This window comes from Triticum aestivum, chromosome 1B (assembly GCF_018294505.1).
Source record: "Triticum aestivum cultivar Chinese Spring chromosome 1B, IWGSC CS RefSeq v2.1, whole genome shotgun sequence".
Lineage (NCBI taxonomy): Eukaryota > Viridiplantae > Streptophyta > Magnoliopsida > Poales > Poaceae > Triticum > Triticum aestivum.
In genome coordinates this window covers 75,293,402-75,314,743 of record NC_057795.1, presented here as the reverse complement: position 1 = coordinate 75,314,743, position 21,342 = coordinate 75,293,402, and the positions used below count along the sequence as shown (strand labels likewise).

The window sequence follows — 21,342 nt, the reverse complement described above, 5'->3', positions numbered from 1 at the left end:
CCCATTGAATCAGCCACTGTACCACTGGCAAGTTCTTACGAGGAATTTGCCTAACTTCCAATAATTGAGCTGGTTCTGTTTTAATTGTGCCATCTGCATTTACCATAGGTAGGTGTGGGCTAGGAATGTATTTGTGACCCAAGTGCTTTTTCAACTGACTAACATGGAAGACTGGGTGTATTTGCACATTATCTGGGAATTGCAATTTGTAAGCATTGTTGCCAATTTTCTGAATAACCAAGAATGGACCATAGTACTTGTTGTGGAGTTTGAGTGCTCCTCTGAACCCAAAGGCTGCCAGTCTGTAGGGGGCCATCTTCAGATATACCAAATCCCCCACTTGAAACTGTCTTTCCACTCTTTTTTGGTCTGCTTACTTCTTCATTCTATTCTGAGCTTGAAGCAAGTTTTCTTTTAGCTGGTGCAACATGTTCTGCTTGGCTGTTAAGAAGTCCTGTGCTTCTTCATTATCAGGTCCAGGTATTGCTAGTTCAGCAATGAATGGAGGAGGAAATCCATATAATGCTTGAAAAGGGCTCATTTCCAGTGTTGTGTGATAACTGGTGTTGTACCAATATTCAGCTAGTGGCAACCATGCTAACCACTTCTTTGGCTCTTGGGTAGTCATACACCTCAAATAGGTTTCCAAGCACTGATTTATCCTCTCTGTTTGGCCATCAGTTTGTGGGTGATATGCTGAACTATATCTCAGTTCACTTTTATAGGCAGCAAAAATGTCTCTCCACAATTGGCTTGTAAAGATTCTGTCTCTATCAGAGATAATAAGTGTTGGAGGACCATGGAGCTTGATAATGTTATCTACAAATGCTTGAGCTACACTCTGGACTGTGTAAGGATGTGATAGTGGTATGAAATGAGAACATTTGGTGAATCTGTCAACTACCACTAATATCACATCCTTTCCTTGGGAATTGGGTAGACCTTCTATGAAGTCCATAGAAATATGCCGCCATGACATATCAGCTACTGGTAAGGGATCTAGGAGCCCTGGCTGTAAGCAATTATCATGCTTTGCTCTCTGGCATATTGGACAGGTAGATATGAACTGTTCCACAGCTTGTTTAAGCTCTGGCCAATAGAAAATTCCTTTTACTCTTTGATATGTGGCTCTCATTCCTGAGTGTCCTCCCACAGGTGAATTATGTAGGGCAGCAATCAGTCTCTCCCTCAATTTACTGTCGTTCCCTACCAGAATCTTCCCTTTAAATATGATAATACCTGCATGTATAGTGTAATCAGATTTGTCCTCAGGTGATTTCAACAGCAACTTCTCTTGCAATTTCTTTGAGATTGGGTCAGTTTCATAACTAGTAAGTAGTTCTTTGGCCCATTCAGGAGTAACAGTTGACATGGACATGCATTTTGGAAGCACTCTGGACAGAGCATCAGCTACTCTATTTGTAATGCCCTTTTTATACTGAATTGTGAAATTGAACTCCAACAGTTTCATAATTAGTTTGTGTTGTATTCCTTCAGTAATCCTCTGATCAGTAATGAACTTCAAGGACTGCTGATTAGTTTTAATGATTACAGAATTTCCCAATAGATAGTGCCTCCATTTCTTTAAAGCTTCCAAGATTGCTAAGGCTTCTTTTTCATAAGTAGATAGAGCAGCATTTCTGGGACAGAGTGAAGAGCTGTAGTATGCCAATGGTCTCCCCTCTTGCATGAGTACAACCCCAATGCCATATCTAGATGCATCAGTTTCCAGTGTGAAAGGAACATTGAAATTGGGCAGAGCTAGAACTGGAGCAGTAACCAAGGCCTGTTGCAGTTTTCTGAAAGCTTTATCTTGGTCCCCTGTCCACAGAAATTTCCCTTTCTTAAGGGCATCATGTAATGGTTTACAAATTGTCCCATAATCCTTGATGAACCTCCTGTAGTAACCAGCTAGACCCAAGAAACTCCTTAATTTGGTGATGTTAGTAGGTGTAGGCCAGTCCACAATTGCCTTGATTTTGCTAGGTTTAGTAGCTAGTCCTTCACCAGAAACCACATGTCCCAAATATTCCACCTAAGGAACAGCAAAAGCACATTTGGACATTTTTGCAAATAACTGATTTTCTCTCAAGATTTGTAACACTTGCTTTAAATGTTCCACATGCTCCTCTAGGGTAGTGCTGAACACTAAGATATCATCAAAGAATACCAGTACAAACTTTCTATTATATTTAGCAAATAGAAGATTCATGAGAGCTTAAAATGTTGCAGGTGCATTAGATAATCCAAAGGGCATCACTAAATATTCATAGTGTCCCAGCAAGGTTCTGAATGAAGTTTTATGAATGTCTTCAGGGTCCATTCTTATCTGATGATATCCTGACCTTAAGTCAATTTTAGAGAAGATCTTTGCTCCATGCAACTCATCCAACAAATCCTCAATTACTGGTATAGGGAATTTATTCTTCACTGTCACAATGTTCAGCCTTCTGAAATCAGTACAAAGTCTCATGGTGCTGTCTTTCTTTTTAACTGGAAGAACATGAGCTGCATAAGGACTTTGGCTAGCTCTTATGAGTTGATTATCCAGTAAGTGTTTAATTTGTTTCTCCATTTCTTCCTTTTGATGATGAGGTACTCTATATGGTCTGACATGGGGTGGTTCAACTCCTGGCATCAAGGGAATTTTATGATCTAATTCCCTTTTTGGAGGTAATGTTGTTGGTTCTGCAAAAACATCCTGATATTCCAACAACAAGTTGCTTATTGCAGCTGGTATGCAGTGATTATCAGGAGTTTGGGCCACTATATTGTGAATTTGGAGAAGAAAAGTGTCCACACCCTTGTCCAGTAGTTTAGTAACTTGTTCAGCTGGTATCTCCAAGATTTCCTCACTGGAACTGTAAACTGCTGTTGTTACTGTTGTTTTACCCTGAAGGGTGAAGCTGAACTGGTTGTGAGGCACATCAAAGGCTACAGGACTGACCAGTGAAAACCAATCATAACCTAAAATCATATCATGACTAGGGAGATTGAGAATCCTGAAAGAATGTTCCAACTTCAGTTTGGCTAGCTGAAAGGCACAATTGGGAACTACAGCAGTAGAAAGCAGCAGGCCTCCTCCAGCTACAGAGACTTTTCTAGGCCTGACAGGGAGTAATTGACAGTTTGATTTGATAGCAAACTGTTCACTGATAAAAGAGGTTGAACTCCCTGAGTCCAGTAATGCAACTGCTCTTTTCCCATTTACATGCACAATTACTGTAGGAGACTACACAGCAAGTTGCTGCCCCATAGCATGTGCAGAGATAAACATTGCTTGTTCTTGTTGTTCTGCCCTTTCCTCTATTACTTCCCGTTGGTCAGTATCTGTCTCCTCAGGACCAGTTTCTTCCATTTCTTGTTGTAACATGTGCACATTAGGGATTAGAGTGCATTTGTGGCCATGGACCCACTTATCTCCACATCTCCAACATTCCCTTGCTTTTCTAATTTTCTGAATTTGGATGTTCACATGTTCAGTGCTCTGTGTTACTAGCTGTTGGAACTGTTGCAGTATTGATCACCTGCTTTCCTGCTGTAGGTACTGCATTTTTCTGCCAATAGTTAGTGTAAGGAGTTGTTGACTTCTTAACATATGTCACTGGAGGAGGGTGACAGGGCTCAATTTCTTTTGCCAAACAGTAGGCATCAGTTAGAGAAGTTGGTCTAAGAAGTCACAGTTGGTACTTAATTCCATCTCTCATCCCATTGACATAGCACTTTATAAACCAAGGTTCAGATAGTGTAGGGTTTTCCTCCTGCAGTTCAGCCATTAAATCTTCAAACAGCTTGGTGTACTCTGACACTGAAGTGCTTCCTTGTTTCAGAGAAGTAAATTTTTCAGTCAGATCATAAGAGCCTTGGGCAGAAAATCTTTTGATGATTTCTTTTCCAAATTCTTGCCAAGACAATTGCTTCTTGAGTAAACCAGATCTCCTCAACCATACATCAACATCTCCAGTCATGTACATTTGAGAGAGTAATACTTTGTATTCTTCATGTGTTGCTGCCATTTGAAAATACTTGTTGCATTGCCGAATCCAGCCCACAGGATCTTCACCAGAGAAGCGAGGGAAATCCATCCTTGGACCTTTTGTCATAGCTTTCATGAACCGAGCCTGCATATCTTGCTCATATGTTCTGAAATAGCCCTGTCACAACTGTCTGTCTCTCGCTGGCTGCTGGTACTGCTGGAAAACAGGGGTTTGGCCTTCCCTTCTCTGTGTTACAGGTGTTCCAGTGGCACTTGTTGTTTCCACATTAGCCTGAGCTCCAAATCCAGGTGGTGCTGCAGCTCTACGAGTTCTGATTTGAGGTAATTGCTGCATGTGTAACTCCTCTAACTGTCTGGTCTTTTCCTTCTCTGCTTCTAACTGTTGTCTCGGTTGTTCAGTTCTGCTAGGTGGTCTGTCCTGCTGTTGCTGTTGCAAAGCTGGTGATCGAACCTCATTGTCAACTTCAGGTTGTTGCTCAGCTCTAGTTCCTGATCCCGATGGAGCCACCAATTTCTGCAAGACTGAACTCATTGTGGACAATTGTTTCCCCAGATCTAACACAACCCTTTCAATCCCTCCTACTTGCAGAGCTATTTCGCCTTGTTTGGAACTGATCGACTGAACATCTCCCTGTAATTTGGACACATCTGTTCGCATCGCTGCGTTTTCCTGTTGAACTGCGCCAAACTCGTCGCGGAGAGAGAGAACCTCCTGCCACTCACCCTCATCGACTGCCTTCGAGCGCCCCATCACCTTGATCCAAAGAAGAGAGGGGGAATTTTACCACCGCAGGTGCGGCAACCAGCCTCTCCAATCCGGACCCTGCCGCCGCCAAAGCTCCACGCCTCCCAAGGTGCACGGATCAGCGAAGGACGTGGGATTTTACTATGCTGGAAGTGGTCCAACACAACCACTCCGCGCTACTGATCTGCACCTGAATGATCACCGCCACCTGCGCCGCCCTGGATCCGCCGCCGCCTAATGTCGCAGTGAAGGAACACCTTCACCGCGCGCGTCAATCGCCGCCCGCCATCACCACACAACTCAGGGGAGGGAATTGGGTGGGTGTTCTTATCTCTCTTGAAAAAAAATTGCGATCCGATCGGAAGCTACCGAGGAACCACTGCTCTGATTACCAATTTGTCGGGTCCTGGATGATCTACTGGTTCATAGGAGCGATTTGTATGGAAGAATTTCAGAGAATTGCGAGGAAAAGGGCCCCGATCTGGGCATATATTACTGTAAGCTATTCCGTATGAGTTTAGGGTTCATCCTCGAAGGGAATTCTAGAAGATTCGATACTCATCTCAGCCACAAACCGGCTGTTAACTAGGTGGTGGCCTCGCTGTAAACAGGGACGTGTGAAAAGTAACAGTAACGTGAAGCCAATCTAATGGTTCACGACGCAAGTAACTTGAGGAGTCTTCTGGACCGTTGGATTGGCTGAATCATCATGTGCCGGAATTGCCACAGTTAACTGAAGACTGATCTGAAGATATCGCGGCCTGACACTGCTGCTGCCGTGCGCGTCGCCCGGACCTAGGGCTTGCCTTGTTCGGCCGCCTCCTGAGGACGGGCCTGCAGACAAACCAGATCGCCGCCAACAACCTCCTCAAGTGCCTCTGCCGCGCAAAACAGACTGACGAGGCTGTCAGCGTGCTGCTTCATAGGATGTCCGACCTCGGCTGTGCGCCTAACTGCATCTCATACAACACAGTTCTAAAGAGCTTGTGCGAAGATAGCAGGAGCCAGCAAGCGCTCGACCTGCTCCAGATGATGACAAAAGAGGAGGTGCCTGCTCCCCTAGTCTGGTCACATATAACACGGTCATCCAAGGCTTCTTTAAGGAAGGAGAAGTAAGTAAGGCATGCAATCTATACCATGAAATGATGCAGCAAGGGGTTGTGCCTGATGTGGTGACGTATAACTCGATTATTGATGCGCTGTGCAAGGCCAGAGCTATGGGCAAGGCAGAGTTGTTCCTAGGGCAGATGGTTGATAACAGTGTTCGACCAGATAACGTGACGTATACTGCAGTGATCCATGGATATTCCACTTTGGGCCAGTGGAAAAAGGCGACTAAAATGTTTAGAGAAATGACAAGCCGCGGTCTTGAACCAAATACTGTCACTTGGAACTCATTCATGGACTCCCTCTGCAAGCATGGAAGAAGCAAAGAAGCTGCAGAAATTTTTCATTCCATGGCTGCGAAGGGCCACAAGCCTGATGTCGTCTCGTATCGTGTTCTGCTCCAAGGGTATGCTACAGAAGGGTGCTTTGCAGATATGGTTGATCTCTATAATTCAATGGCAAGAAATGGTATTGTACCCAATCGCCAGGTTTTCAACATATTAATTGATGCATATGCTAAGCGTGGAATGACGGATGAAGCTACGCTTATATTTACTGAAATGCGGGGACAAGGACTGAGTCCAGATGTATGCACCTATTCAACTCTTATATCTGCACTTAGCAGAACGGGTAGGCTGGCGGATGCCATGGATAGATTCAGTCAGATGATTTCTATTGGCATACAACCAGACGCAGTTGTTTATCAAGCTCTAATTCAGGGTTATTGTACAGTTGGTGATTTGGTGAAAGCAAAGGGATTGGTTTCTGAAATGATGAACAGAGGTATTCCCCCTACCGACATTGTGTTCTTTAATTCAATAATGAGTAGTCTATGCAAAGAAGGAAGGGTTACAAATGCACACAGTATCCTTGACTTCGTTATACACTTTGGTGAGAGGCCTAGCATCATTACATTTAATTTTCTGATTGACGGGTATTGCTTAGTTGGCAAGATGAAGAAAGCTTTCGGAGTACTTGATACCATGGCATCAGTTGGCATTGGGCTTGATGATATTTCATATAGTGCAATCATTAATGGCTGTTTTAAAAATGGAAGGATCGATGATGGATTGACCATATTCCGAGAAATGCTGAAGAAAGTTACACCTACAACTGTTACATATAACATCATACTGGGCGGGTTATTTTGTGCTGGGCAAACAGTTGCTGCACAGAAAATGTTCCATGAGATGATCGAAAGTGGAATAACAGTGAGCAGTTCCACATACAGGACAATCCTTGGAGGACTTTGCAGGAATAGTTGTGAGGACGAAGCGATCACCCTGTTCCAGAAATTAGGAGCAATGAATGTGAAGTTGGATATTGCAATACTCAATACCATGATCAATGCAATGTTCAAGGTTCAGAGAAGAGAAGAAGCTATCGATTTGTTTGCTGCAGTATCATCCAGTGGATTGGTACCTAATGCTTCTACCTACGGTGTAATGATAAAAAATCTTCTAAGAGAAGGATCAGTGGAAAAAGCTGAAAATATGTTCTCATTAATGGAGAAGAGCGGTTGTGCTCCGGACTCTCGTCTTATAAATGATATCATCAGAATATTATTACAGAAAGGTGAGATTGTCAAGGCTGGAAATTATATGTCTAAAGTTGATGGCAGGAGGATCTCACTTGAAGCTAGAACTACTTCATTGCTGATACGTCTCTTTTCAAGTGAAGGGAAATATCGGGGACAAATAAATTTGCTCCCTGTAAAGTACCAAAATTTTGATGGATTTAGTTGAGCACTAGACAGAAAATCATTGGTGTGGTTTGGAGCTCCCTCTCAGTGATGTTGATATGAGTTCTGTTCCATGTGCTCACCAAGATCGAACTTGGCGTTGGTGGCTTGGTTCCACCATGGTGTTTTGGCCCAACGTGTGTGGCTGCTGGGTGTGCATCCTATGGACATTGCCCCTAGTCTGCACGCCATTTCCATGCTCAAGGTTCACATCCTCTCCCTGAAGCCAGGGGTGTTTGTACCCCAGGGCCTTTTATTTTTTATTCTACTGTTGCTGTTTTAAGATCTTCATGTTTATAGTTAGTTGCATGTGTTCAATATCAAGTTGGATATATCAAATAATCTCAATACATTTTCTTGGTGCAGGTGTTTATGTTATGATGTATGGTCTTATAATCTGGAAATAGCTCTTGCAGGCATGCCTTGATGTTGTTCTTCCTCGTGTTTGCTAGAGGGAAAATGTGGCCATCCAGTCAGTGAATTTCGTAATTTCCTTATCTGCTCAACTCAAGTTGCAGTTCACTTAAAAACCTTCAATTCATTCCATATGAAATTGTGTCGCATGTGTTGTTCTTTTTTATGATATATATTTATTTGGAATTCGATCAAGTACTGTAAAATGTCACCCTTCATTTGACAGATAATAGTTGACTCTCAAGTTCTGCACCTGCGTCATCCAAGCACTCTCATTTTTTCTTCCTTGGGCAAAGTTCTTTTTACAATATGCACTTGTGTCATCCAACCACTCTCAAGCTTCTTCCTTGAGTATGCACCTGTGCCATCCAAGCACACTAAAATGATTTCCTATTGATCACATCATGTTCTCCCCCCCCCCCCCCCAAGCATGTGGGCGACCCGGGGGTTTCCCAAAACCCTAGAAAAAAGTCCCTTGCCACCAGCTTCCCCTACTCACGGTGGCTCAGTGGCATCTGCTGCCGCTGGCTGTCTGGTGGTGTCACATTTCTAGGTGGGCTCCATCATTCTCTTATTTGTAGGTGGTGGTGCGGCTCTCCTACACTGGTGTCACGTTTTGGCGGCGAAGGAGGTTCGGTGGTGTCGCGTTCCGGCGGCGAAGGAGGTCCGGTGGTGTTGTGGCTGTTCGGTGTTGGCCCTGCTCCAGCGAGTCCATGGCGAGAGGGTTGTGCGGTGTCCTGGTCACTGCTCGGCTGCGGTGCTCATTTTGTCTAGCCTGATTTGAAGCGGTCTGGCCTCCTTTGGGGCCCGACGTTTTGCCACCGGGGGGGGGGGGGGGGGGGGGGGGGCGTCTTGCCGCTAGGGTAGCAGCCCTGGGAGCCCTGGGTAGGTCGTGGCGGCCGGTAGTCGCACGACATGAGCAAAGTGGTGTGGCTGTGGGACGGGAGGTGGCGTTGCCGGCTGGCACGACTGGATCGAGTTCGCGGAGGCTGCCCTTGATCGACTCATGGGGCTCTCCTCCCTCTGGTGGTCACGAGGTGCCGCCACCTTTTTTGCTCAGTCACTAGCCTGCAGAAGGGTATGCCACTACGGTCAGCTTTCTCCACGGCTTCGCAGACAGCAGCCAATGGTGGTGACGCGCTCCCTACGCGGTGGGCCATCGTGGCTGGGTGTTGAGCACCGTCCGTCTTGCTACCAACGGTGGGGGACACTGTTTCGGCCGTCCTGGAGAGTTCCATGGCTCTGCAGATGGTAGATATCCCATCAAAAGTAACAGCTGAAGCCCCTTGGAAAATTCCATTCTCATCTCTGCAAACTGCACTGACGGCTCCTTCAGTTCAGACTTTGCAACTGCCCCATCACAATTAATCTTCATGAACCCTTGACGAGGAGCGATCCACTTCGGAGCAGGCGGCCTAACCACTTGATCCGTTTTCTTCTTCTCCGTCAGCTGTCCCTTGATCTCTTCAAGGTACCTAGAAATGAAAAGGTGTGTTGACAGCGGACTTTGAAACTGCTCTTCATAGATTGTTTTCTGCGTGCCCACCAAATAGCCCATAGGGTCGCAAGCACTTCAATGAACTGGTCCTGCTGCATCGATTGAGTGAGTGAGAAGAGCCACAGCTTTGCATCCGTTGTGTCGTCCCCGTATACCGGCAAGACGGAGTCATCATCCTTCAGAGCCCAAACGCATTTGGCCATACGACAATCAAGGAGAGAATGCCTCCAAGAGTCGGTCGCAGCGCTGCATATCCCTGATAATGGGCTTTACCTGTTGTTCAAACATGGATTTTACCTAGCAGTCAGAAAGAGATCTGATCCAGGCATATATTTCAAATAAAATCTAACTAGGCATTCTAAATAGGGAAGTATACTTTTGGAGTGCAGTACCCATATGTGCCCGCCAAGAATGCTGAGGTCTGTATATTTTTAACCTTTTCTTCTTCCTTTTTTCCTTTTAATTTTGTGAACATTTTTCATACCCGTGAATATTTTTTGAATTCATGATTTTTTTGAATTCGTGAACATAATTTTAAAATTTGTGAACATTTTTAAAATTTGCAAAAGTTTTATAGAATTCATGGAAATGTTTTAAAACTCACAAACATTTTGAATTTGTGAATATTTTCTTTGAATTAGTGAAAAATAATTGAAATTCATGAATACTTTTCGAATTCGTGAACATTTTTACACTCACAATCATTTTTTTGAAAGTCGTGATCATTTTTTAAACTCACAAACGTATTTTTAATCATAATAGTTTTTGAATCGCATTTTTTTTAAAATTCATGAACATTTTTCAAACTCATGAACAGTTTTCTTTAATTCATGAACATTTTCTGAATTCATGATTTTTTTTCAAATTCACAAACATTTTTTTAATACATGAACATTTTAAAGAAGATTCCAATTTGTTTTGAAATTTGAATTTTTAAAATCCTGAATTATTTCAAGGAAGAACAAAACAAAAACAGAAAAGATAAAACAAAAGGCAAAAAAAATCACAAAAACAGGGGCGTCCGGCCCTACACATGGGTCGGCCAAAAAACGCGTGCGGGGAGCGGGGGGTGCGCGTTTCCTCCCTATTCAGCGCGTTGGTCACTGAATAGGAGCACCTGAGGCAGGGGTTCGATGGAGAGTTTTTCTAGGTCGAACTTAGCATGGACGAGCAGCGAACCTGCATCAACATGTTCCATGTGAGCATGGCTATTGGACTGTTTCGGTATGAGGCGAGCATGGCTAAGGGAAGTTCATACATCCTACCAAACTCTGAAAAGTGGGTTAAGGAGATAATAGATGAGGGAATGCAGGCTATCAAACACACCTACATCTCTCTTGTGCAGGAATAATGGCCCAGGCGCTGTCAAGCCAGGATCGGCTTAATTTAGGTGAAATATTATTTATGTGGGCTCCTCCTAAAATCTCTCGTTCCCTTTTCATCATCTTAGGATCATCTTAGTTTAGGGAAAATATTATTTGTGTGGGCTCCTTCTAAAATCTCTCATTCCCTTTTCATCATCTTCACATTCTACAACGCGATCTTAAGCCGATGACGTCAATGTGAGAAGGACCATAAAAAAAAACTCACGACGTCTTTGTTGAGCCACTCACAATTGGTATTTTGAATCACTAAAATATGTTTGCCTCTGTTACAACGTGCATGCAATGAGCTAGTACATATAACTGTGTAGTATATGTGTATGAATTTCCAGCAACATACATTTTCATACGTGAAGTACACAAAAAAGACAAATGTGTGTATAAAAATGGGCCTTCCTTTTGTTCTTTCTGGGCAAGGATTTTTTTTCTTTTTTGCATACAGGCATGAAAAAAACATCTATATATATCCTTGCAAATAAATTGTATTTTTCTAAAACTTCTAAATAGCATTTTTTTGTCTTCTTCAAAATACCGGGTTCCCTGGAGCCCGGTCTCCAACACGCCTCACTCCAATGTAGCAGGGCCTAAGAAGTAAACATAAATTCAATGGCATGTACAATGAACCTGTGGCACTGGCAACTGTTAATTCACAGTATCGCCGACAGGGCGAGAAATGACAATCATACGCTTTTTGTTCCCATACATCCAAAATTATTACAAAATTTTGGAACTTCCTGAGACAAGTAATAACAGAAAAAGGAAAAATCATATGTGGATGGCCTTGGAATGGGTTTGCAAGCAAGCCTCCTTGAGGGCTTCACTCACAGTGGGATGTGCATGGCATATCCGGGCAACATCCTCGCTGGATGCTCCATACTGCAGGGCAAGCACAGCTTCATGGATGATCTCTCCAGCATTCTGCGCCATTATGTGCACGCCAAGAATCTTGTCGGTTTCCTTGTCAGCCACCACCTTAACCATCCCCTCGGCATCATCAATAGCCTTCGCACGGCTGTTTGCCATCAGCGGGAATTTGCCAACTCGGTAGGCAATTCCTGAGGCCTTCACCTGCTCCTCCGTCTTCCCGACGGATGCCACCTCTGGATGTGTGTAGACCACACCAGGCACCAAATCATAGTCAACGTGACCTTCCTTGCCAGCAAGGAACTCGACACATGCCACGCCATCCTCTTCAGCTTTGTGGGCAAGCATGGGCCCAGGGATGGCATCGCCAATCGCATACACTCCACTCACATTGGTCATGAACCGCTTATCGACGAGGATCCTGCCAGCCTTGTCCATCTCAACCCCAATGGCATCCAGCCCGAGCCCGGCGGTATATGGGGTCCTTCCAGCAGAGACGAGAACGATGTCTGCTTCAAGGATGCTCTGCTCACCACCAGTTGCAGGCTCAAGTGTTAGCTTCACCCCGTCTCCAGAGGTATCAACTCCGACCACCTTTGTCTTGAGCATAAACTTCATCTTCTGCTTCTGCAGCATGCGCTGGAACTGCTTCCTGATTTCACCATCCATTGATGGGACTATGTCTGGAGCAAATTCAACAACAGTGACCTCTGTCCCAAGACGGTTCCAGACTGAACCCATTTCCAGGCCAATGTAACCAGCTCCAATGACAACCATTTTCTTTGGGATACCCGACAAACACAGGGCACCAGTGGATGAGACAATCTTCTTCTCGTCAATTGTAATCCCAGGAAGTGATTTTACATCAGACCCAGTGGCAATGATTATGTTTTTTCCTTTGACGACTGTGTTGCCACCATCAACCAAATCAACCGAAACTTCTGACGGGGAAGTAAGTTTCCCAAAGCCTTTGACATATGTCACTTTGTTCTTCTTAAAGAGGCCCTCGATTCCTTTTGTTAATCCGGCCACAGCCTTGTCTTTCTGCGCCATCATGGCTGGGAGATCCACTTCCAGATTAGAGATTTTCACTCCATGGTGTGCAAAAGAAGTCTTTGCTTCATGGTACATATGAGAAGAGTGCAACAGAGCCTGGTGGATCAGAAGCATGGAAGGAAGTTAGAAGTGTTCCCAATAAGTACATCTGCAAGGATATATCACCAACGTAGATAATTCTCTAGGTGCACTTGTTCACATAGAAGAAATACATCAAATGTTTAGCTTCCAGATAAAGATGTTAATCTTATGCCAAGAGAATCCTAAGCTACAACATAAATCTTATGTAGGAGCTATACAGATGATAGGCCTGTAAGAAAGATGTTGTAGACATATATTAGTAATATCCAACCTTGCAAAGTTGCAATAGTGTATCCAACTATGCTAGAGTTTGTACCCAATTAGGAGTCCTTGTCTTGGGAGTCAAATTATGCTGTTGACTTTGCATGTTAGGATATGGTTCCAGCTGTTACAAAGTGGACCTACTGTTCCGTGTAATCGACTTAGAAGGTCTATATGGGGGATGTATCCCTATTGTAAGAGGGAATCAAGAAATGCACTCTTTCCCTTCTAGTTGGCTAGTTGCTATCCCTACCCATCTAACTTCTGTGTCTATCCCCACTACGTCTCTTCCTAGCCAATCTTCCTACCTTATGAGAAGTTGAATTACCGTGTAGACATTTATCTCGAACAAGAGCAAGTTTAGCTTGTATACGAGACTTGATACTTCTTTTTGCAGGAACAGTATTCTGGTCAACTCTTTGGGGGAAAACTGCAGAAAGCCCTTTGCCCATTTATGACGTACTCCCTCTGTTCCATAATTTAGTGCATATAGATTTTTTAGGAAGTCGAACTTCATCAACTTTAACCAAGTTTATAGAGAAAAGTATCTACGTATATATTATCAAATTCATATCACTACATAAAACACAAGATAGATTTCCGTATTATATCTATTTTGTATTATTATTGTTGATATTTTCTCAATAAACTTGGTCAAACTTTGTGATGTTTGACTTCAAGAAAAAACTATGTACACTACAACGTGGAATGGAGCGAGTACTATATTGTTAGCAAGGTTAAAAAAATTAGACACATTTTAACTGATTGCAAATGAAGTCCTTACAAGTGTATACGGAAATTATAAGGGTACAAACTACAAAGTCTAACTGGAACAAAAAATAGCTATAAAGAAAACAAAATTAAGTTACTCCGATGATGCTTGCAAGTTGGAATAACAAACTTTGTGGCCTAAGCTTAATGAAAACCAACCAAATCTCGCGGTGGAAGAAATTTACAAACACATAATAAAACTGAATTTGACGTAATTTCAATTCTGGGTCACAAAAGATAATGCATAAGACCTCTAATCATGGCAGTATATGGCAAAAGACCTCTAATCAAGCGAACTCAAACCCTAGTTTCATAGTCCAAAATGCTACCCCGCTGCAAGACCATAGTTGATGCATCACAAACAGGCGCCTCATAATCAAATCATCAATCAATTAATAAAAGCAACGCCACACGAGCTACAACGAACGACAAGAACCTAGTAATTAATAGCCACGCATCACAGATCTAAGAACAGTCGGCGTCACCTCGCATCGCACCGCGAATGAACGGGACAGCAAACAAACGGAGAGGGCGTCACCAGTCAATCAAAATCAATCACCTTGGAGGGGATGCACCCGACGTTGAGGCAGGTCCCGCCGAGGGTGCCCCGCTTCTCGATGCAGGTGGTCTTGAGCCCCAGCTGCGCCGCCTTGATGGCCGCCACGTACCCTCCCGGCCCGCCGCCGACCACCACGACGTCGCTCTCCTCCGCCGCCGCCGCGTACGCCCTCCACGCGGACAGCGCCGCCGCACCGGGGGCGTGCGCCCGCCGCGCCACGGCCTCCGCCGCCCTCCGCCTCGCCAGGATAGCCAGCGCCATCTCCCTGCCTTCCTCTGTTTCCTTTCTTCGACAGGAGAGGATGGGAAGCGCCTATGGCATCTGGTCGATAAAAGTTATTTGTTCTCTACCGGGCCGGGCCCGGGGCCGGACGTGGCGGGAATGTGTGTGCTGCCGTACGTTGGGCCGAGAGGGATGCTGCTGGCTCACAGCCAACACCCAATCCTGCAAAGGATGGATATGGCCTTGTAGACCACTGGGATCCTGGGGAGGCTCTGCCCTCACAAGTCAATTTATTTTGCTATCTCTACTTCTCTTTTAGAGCCACTGAAAACCATGGCATGCTTCTCATTCAATCAATCTGTTTCAACACCAGCATTTTCGCCGAATCTACCATTCTCAAGTTGAAAATTTTGAGTTATGCATGGTTTATTTACCATTGAGTTTATCGCTGGGGACAAACATATGAAAAGCTCAAGATCGCTAATTAGCAATATGTTTCAAAGTCTCATTTAAGAACAACATCCATATTTTACATGGATCGACACACTCTTCCGTGAAACGAAGCCGTTGATCGGAACAAAAGAACGATGATCGCCGGTTGTTACAACCGTTACACACAAACTTCCCACCCAAGTAAAAATGCTGGATGCACACCACCACCGACAACATCACCACCAGCAGCAACAACAACAGCAACAACAACAACACTAACTAATCTATCACGTCCTTGCACGGCCCCTTGCTGACGCTGATTCATAGTTATTCGCAGCATACCGCTTGAGATTCCTTCTGGAGCTTCTCCCACAAGCACATCATGAGCCTCGGGCTTTGATAGTGGGCAAGGACGTAATCAGAGTCGCATCCTTCGTTGTAGAAGCGCTCATCGTTGGCATAGTTCACTTGCTGACCACTGTCTTTGTATTGCTGGATCCATATTCCCATGGCCACATCTTCAAGTCTAAATAGCTGACGCAGCATACGAGACCAATCAAGAGATTTGTCAATGGGTAAACACAAGAAGTTTACGAATGTATTGTGAGATGATTTATCTTCGAACCTGAAGTTTTCGTTCTTGGTGACCTTGAACCACAAATTTAGCAACATCCCTTGAAATTATGTATCCGGGACCATGAGCCCACGGCGGATATGTTTCAACAGGCCATTCCTGTGTTCCTCGAGGGTAAGAAAAGCAAATCTGCGTGCAGGGCAGGGTAACTGGAAACATGTCGTACCTTTGGACTGATAAACCACTTGCTATCCTTGTCTCTGTGTGGTGAAGACTGGAAAGACATAAGACCATACAAAAGACCATGGGGGTTGGCCTTCTTCAGGCTAGAGATGACTTCATCAATCCTAACAAAAGCATCATCATCTGTTTTCATGATGTACTTTGCAGGCATAATTTTGGTCTGCAAATTTGTAGAGAAAATATAAGCTTATGTTGCCAGGATGTGCATATATCACTGTAGATATAGGCTATAGCCCACATTTGGAATTTGAGAAGGCGCTAAACCCATGGTGATTTCAGGTTTACTTAAAATATAGAAGAACATGTATAATAAGGAAACCATGACAAAGGTGTTTGTATCCAGTAAATAACATAAGTCAATAAACCGTGGTTTTCCAAAAACCATGGTAATTTTGGAGTATTAAAAATCTAGTTATGGTCTACAGAGAGCAAGGAAAATGAAATTCTTATAAGCTGCAAACTTGAAAGAGAATACATACCCCAAACGTACAAATTGCAACAGTCTTTAGAGTGATCAAGGTATAGTAGTCAACAAATGGCATAAACTGGATATCACCATACAGCTGACCTTCTCTCCATAATTCCATATTGACCTGCTCACTCTTATGCTGCATTTTAGATCAAAAAAATGACGATCACATTGGATGAAACCAGTACTAGGTTATAGTAACACTTGAGCAGCTTATTTCTCATGGATAAAGAGCTTAAAAATATTTGTTCCTTCAATTTAATCTTGTCATGTTATTCTTCGCAGAAATTCACCTTGGTTACCCAGTGTTAATTTAAGCTTTATGACTGCCATGAATTAAAAAAACAAGGAAAAAGAAGATCTGCATTGTTGGAATATAGCTGGAATTTTAGTAAACTTTCAGCATTTTAAATTTTATCTGCAACAACTTAACTACTGAACAAGGTGCTAGCTGGATTGTTAAGGCTATATAAGCCTACTTCAAATGTAGAGGTAGGAAACAATGAAATATATATTCCTTTAACATAGAAAGTAATAAATATATAAATGGCCTAATCTATTCATTGGTGTAAAATATAACAAGATGTTAGTCCAATACGAAGCAGTGTAAGGGTCAATTTGCATCTTAGGTCCAAAACATTCCTATACAGGATTGACTCCCAAAAAATATTCTATTATCTTCCCCTTCCTTTAAAGCTTTTTTCTCACAGCAATCAGCTTTGAAGAAACTACATAAGCAACTAAGTGACAACCCATCTGTCAAAACGTGTGGATATGGTAACTAAACATTCCTCAATCCAAAACAAAAATTTAGCAAGTTATCAAACACACTGTGATGTTGTTTCACTTTCATCTAATATTCATATTATGAAGAAACATGTCAGCCTCTCCCAGAATGGTACCCTCTTGAATGGAATTGGTGTTCATGTACTACTACGTAGAAGCTAGTCTGTAGATATAATAACTGCTACGGGAAACTGGAGAAACAATTAGGATTAGGAAGATCCAAGAAATAAGCAAGTGGCGCTCAATCCAATAAGCAATCAGAACTGTACAGAAATATTGATGCAAAAGAAAGAACCTGAAAAACTGTAACTGCACTCAAGGCGATTTAAGTAAGCTTACAAGGCCAGTGAAAAACCGCACAGCTACTTCGCCTGAGCGGACAGACTCATATTGCATCCATGTTCGCCTCAAAGCCATCCGGCGCTTGAAGTTGTTTCCAGTAGAGAAAACACCAACGAGAAGAAAAATTCGCTTCTTTGGAACAGGTGGGGCCTTCAGAAGCTCAACACTTGCCATGTCTACATCTTCTGAAACTGGCAATCCATTAGCCAAGATTGATAGGAGCTCCAAATCCCCAGAGAGCCTGACGTCTGCTACTGACCATGGCTCCAACCTCTATCAAAAACCTAACAGCATTCATAAATATCCAATACTCATGAACATTGATGAATGCAGTCTTATCACTTAGCGTAAGCTTACCTCTCTGTATGCAAATGATGTCTCGTGCCTCCCATTTACTGTCAAATGGAACCCTTCAGCACCAGCCCACAGTGTTGCTGTAAAAGGCTCTCCTTCGACAATTGCAGTACTGCCACTGAAATGTGCACGTCCTTTGAGCCTCTTTTCATCTTCAGGCTGGTTCGCACTAACATTCTGTGTGGTGTTGCTACTCCCCTGAATGTTATTCACACTTACTTGCTGATTGCAACGAACAAGGGCATCGACCGGACTGATCAAAAGGAATTTCGTTTTATCATAACCACCAGAAACTATAAGAACAAGAAAAATATTACATAATTCAAATATTATATACAGATACATTTATATTTGTTGAGGGAATGGCTAAATTATACAAGGGGTCCCGCTTAAGTCCTACATGGCATCCACATGGATGGTCAATGCAAGTACAAGACGGTCAACACAAGTCCAAACAAGTTACCATGGGCACTTGCTGACGGCACAACATGGCATCTAATGGAGCTATTATGGCGATGGCACCCATTTGTCGGTCGCTCTCATTGTTAGCATACATAATTATTGTGTGACTGTTATGATGAACTGAAGATCAACACAACGTTAAACTCAGCGATCCTAAATGCAGTCAATCATATCAAAAGTGGTGCTCGCATACTCCAGGATGATACCACAGAGAAATACTGCATTATCATCTTGCATTCTTGCATACCCAGTCAAAGTCGAACCACTAATATGCACTGATGCAACATACCAGTCTTTTAATGAAATGTAAGTATTCATTAACAACCTGAGTTAATCATCTGGACAACACTATTCAAGCATAGCACAATGTTTAATAGTATTAATATAATCTCTGCATTGAGTTGGCTGCAAAGCAACAGTAACTGTAAGATCAGACACAGGACCACAGAGGACAATCTATATGTAGGGAAGAATCTATGTTAAGCCACAGGGACAATCCATATGTAGGGATCCTTGAGCATTAACATAGACGATGCAGGTATGTCAACCATGGCACCAGGCTAGATCGAACTCTGACACTGTCAATATACCAACACACCCTGATACCTCTAGACGCCATCAACTGAAAGCATGATAACTGGTGGTAAGAGCGTTCCTCAAGAGTTCAAATTTGCAGATCTCAGCAACACTGACGAAAAAGTATCACCTTAGTTGCCAACTGCTATTGCTGCCGATGTGACCAAGCGGCGGGCAGCGCTCCCACTCCCCCCAGCCGTCCTCGCGAGTCCAAGAACTCTGCTCCACCACCATCCCAGAAGGCCCCAGACTCACATTGAAGCACGCCACCACCTCGCCGCCTCCTCCCACCAACTCCGCCTGGAACCTGGCCGCTCCTTGCTTGGGCACCGCCACCACCGTCACCGCGGCGCCCTCCGCGAGCCCGCACGGGATCTTGACCCCGCGGGCGCGCAGATCCCCGCCCACGGACGCCCGGCAGCTCGCGTTGCGGGTCTCTTGGTTGCTGCCGGCTGCCGCCGCCGCGACGGCGGCGGTGAGGTTGCGCCAGGCGGCGGCCGCCTCGAGGACGCCCGCGGCGGTGCCTGGGATCGCATCGGAGCGGGAAAGGATGGGGCGGAGGAGGTGCCAGGAGAGGTGCGCGGTGGAGTTGGCGGGCGCCGGGTAAAGGCCCGAGAGCCCGGGGAGGGAGGGCAGGAGGTCGGCAACTGAGCCGGCGGGGTAGGTGGCAGGCTGGTGGGTGGTGAGGGGGGACGGCGAGAGGAGGAAGAGCAGGGCGGCAAGGGAGAGGATGAGGATCACGCCGGAGCAATTCCTCATCGGAGCGACTAGTCCACAGAGTTTGGGGAGACCTCACTTTCCATAGTTTGAGCTCGTGTTGTAAACGGCGCCTGCTACACCCGTTTTTTGTTGTTGAAATGCTGCTAGACCCGTTTTTTTGTTGAAATGCTGCCTTTGGCGTACTCTCGAAAAAAAAGGTAGCTTGATGATTCATTTCCTCCCGAAAAATACTTCATTGAACTGTTAGACTGATAAGTGGGTTTAAATAGGATTAAATGGGATGTTTTATTAGAGAGAGAAAAATCACATCATCGAAATGGTGGCTTGCTTTTTTTTTTTGCAAGGAACTTTGAGAGCTTTATTCATATAAGAGCATTCTCTGGGCAGTCAGCCAATAGGCTGCTTACCAGGAAGCTAGGAGTAACTTCTAGCCAGCTTTCCGTCACAGTCACTGTGCAAGCATGCTTAGTACATAGATGAGCTGGATAGGTAGCTGACCGGATTACATGCTGAATAATGAAAATAGAAAAATTACAAAGTAGCTCTTCAATTTCTGAAAGAAGCGGAGCCACAACCGAAAGGGAGTTGTGGCGATTTTTCCAGAGTTATGTAACCTCTAGACAGTTTGTTTCGATGATCACCTTTTGGAAGCCTCTAAGATTTGCGAAACGCACGCCTTCACGTACCGCCATGGTCTCGGCTATAAGTGGACCTGTAACACCCAATAGAGGTTTACTCCATGCTCCCAAAAAAGTGGACATCGATCGGGCTACACCACCCGCACCACCGGTACCTCCGTCCAAATGAATAGATGCATCAGTGTTAATTTTTACCATGTTCCCATCAGGGGGTCGCCACCCATATCCTGGCAGTATTTTAATGTGCTGCCGAGGAACATCAAGAAGCGCAAGGGCTTCTTTTGTAAGACTCACCGAGTGAGCCGGGTTGATTGATTCCTGTTCATGATTGGTACGGCTCCGCGAGTGCCAAATGGACCACATGACAGTAACAGTAATCGCCCGTTGTCGCTCTGTGAATTGTTGGTCACAAAGAATATCTTTAGACCAAGTGTTTGGGTGAAGACGAGGCAGCCGAAAATCAAACAACGATTGAGCTTCAACCCAAAAACATTTTACATGCGAGCACTGGAGTAGAGCATGATACAAGTCCTTATCCATTGCCATGCAAACTCTGAATCGTCCCAGATTTTGGATATGACGATTTCTCAAGGTACATTCATCAGGTAAAATATGCCTTTCAGAACACGCCACCAAAAGACCCTCACCTTGGGGATAACATTCAATTTCCAAAGAGCACACTACAACTGCTATTCATCAATGGAGGTACCGGTACTCGCCCCTTCATCTCGAGACAAACACTCTTTTTGATTTATAAGAGAACGGTACGCCGACTTGACATGCATGTGCCAGATTTTTCATGAGCCCAAGCAAAGAAATCTGCACCACCTCCTTGACACAAAGGAATGTTGAGGATCGCGTCGGAGTCGAGAGGGATGAACAGGTCACAAACTAACTCCACTTTCCATGTCCAGTTCTTAGCATCAATCAGGTCACTGACAAACTCGATATTAGTATTCTCAGGCTTGAACATGGGAGTCATAGAAATGGTGGAGGGAATCCACCGATCATTCCAAACTGAGATGGTCGACCCTGAACCCACTCATTT

At 44.3% G+C, this 21,342-nt stretch overlaps 2 protein-coding genes across 2 annotated transcripts; both read right to left on the bottom strand.

Annotated features, from left to right (window-relative positions):
• Positions 1-11,476: 11,476 nt before the first annotated feature.
• LOC123108104 (dihydrolipoyl dehydrogenase 1, mitochondrial) lies at positions 11,477-14,823 on the bottom strand. The gene is made up of 2 exons (XM_044529960.1): positions 14,477-14,823; positions 11,477-12,900 (listed from the first exon to the last, which is right to left on the bottom strand). Exons 1-2 carry the CDS (start codon positions 14,735-14,737, stop codon positions 11,650-11,652), a joined length of 1,512 nt encoding a protein of 503 aa, XP_044385895.1. The 5' UTR covers positions 14,738-14,823; the 3' UTR covers positions 11,477-11,649.
• Positions 14,824-15,161: 338 nt separating this feature from the next.
• LOC123108092 (hydroxyproline O-galactosyltransferase GALT3) lies at positions 15,162-19,764 on the bottom strand. The gene is made up of 7 exons (XM_044529949.1): positions 19,067-19,764; positions 17,902-18,151; positions 17,542-17,817; positions 16,427-16,555; positions 15,931-16,107; positions 15,756-15,863; positions 15,162-15,664 (listed from the first exon to the last, which is right to left on the bottom strand). Exons 1-7 carry the CDS (start codon positions 19,693-19,695, stop codon positions 15,458-15,460), a joined length of 1,776 nt encoding a protein of 591 aa, XP_044385884.1. The 5' UTR covers positions 19,696-19,764; the 3' UTR covers positions 15,162-15,457.
• Positions 19,765-21,342: the final 1,578 nt, after the last annotated feature.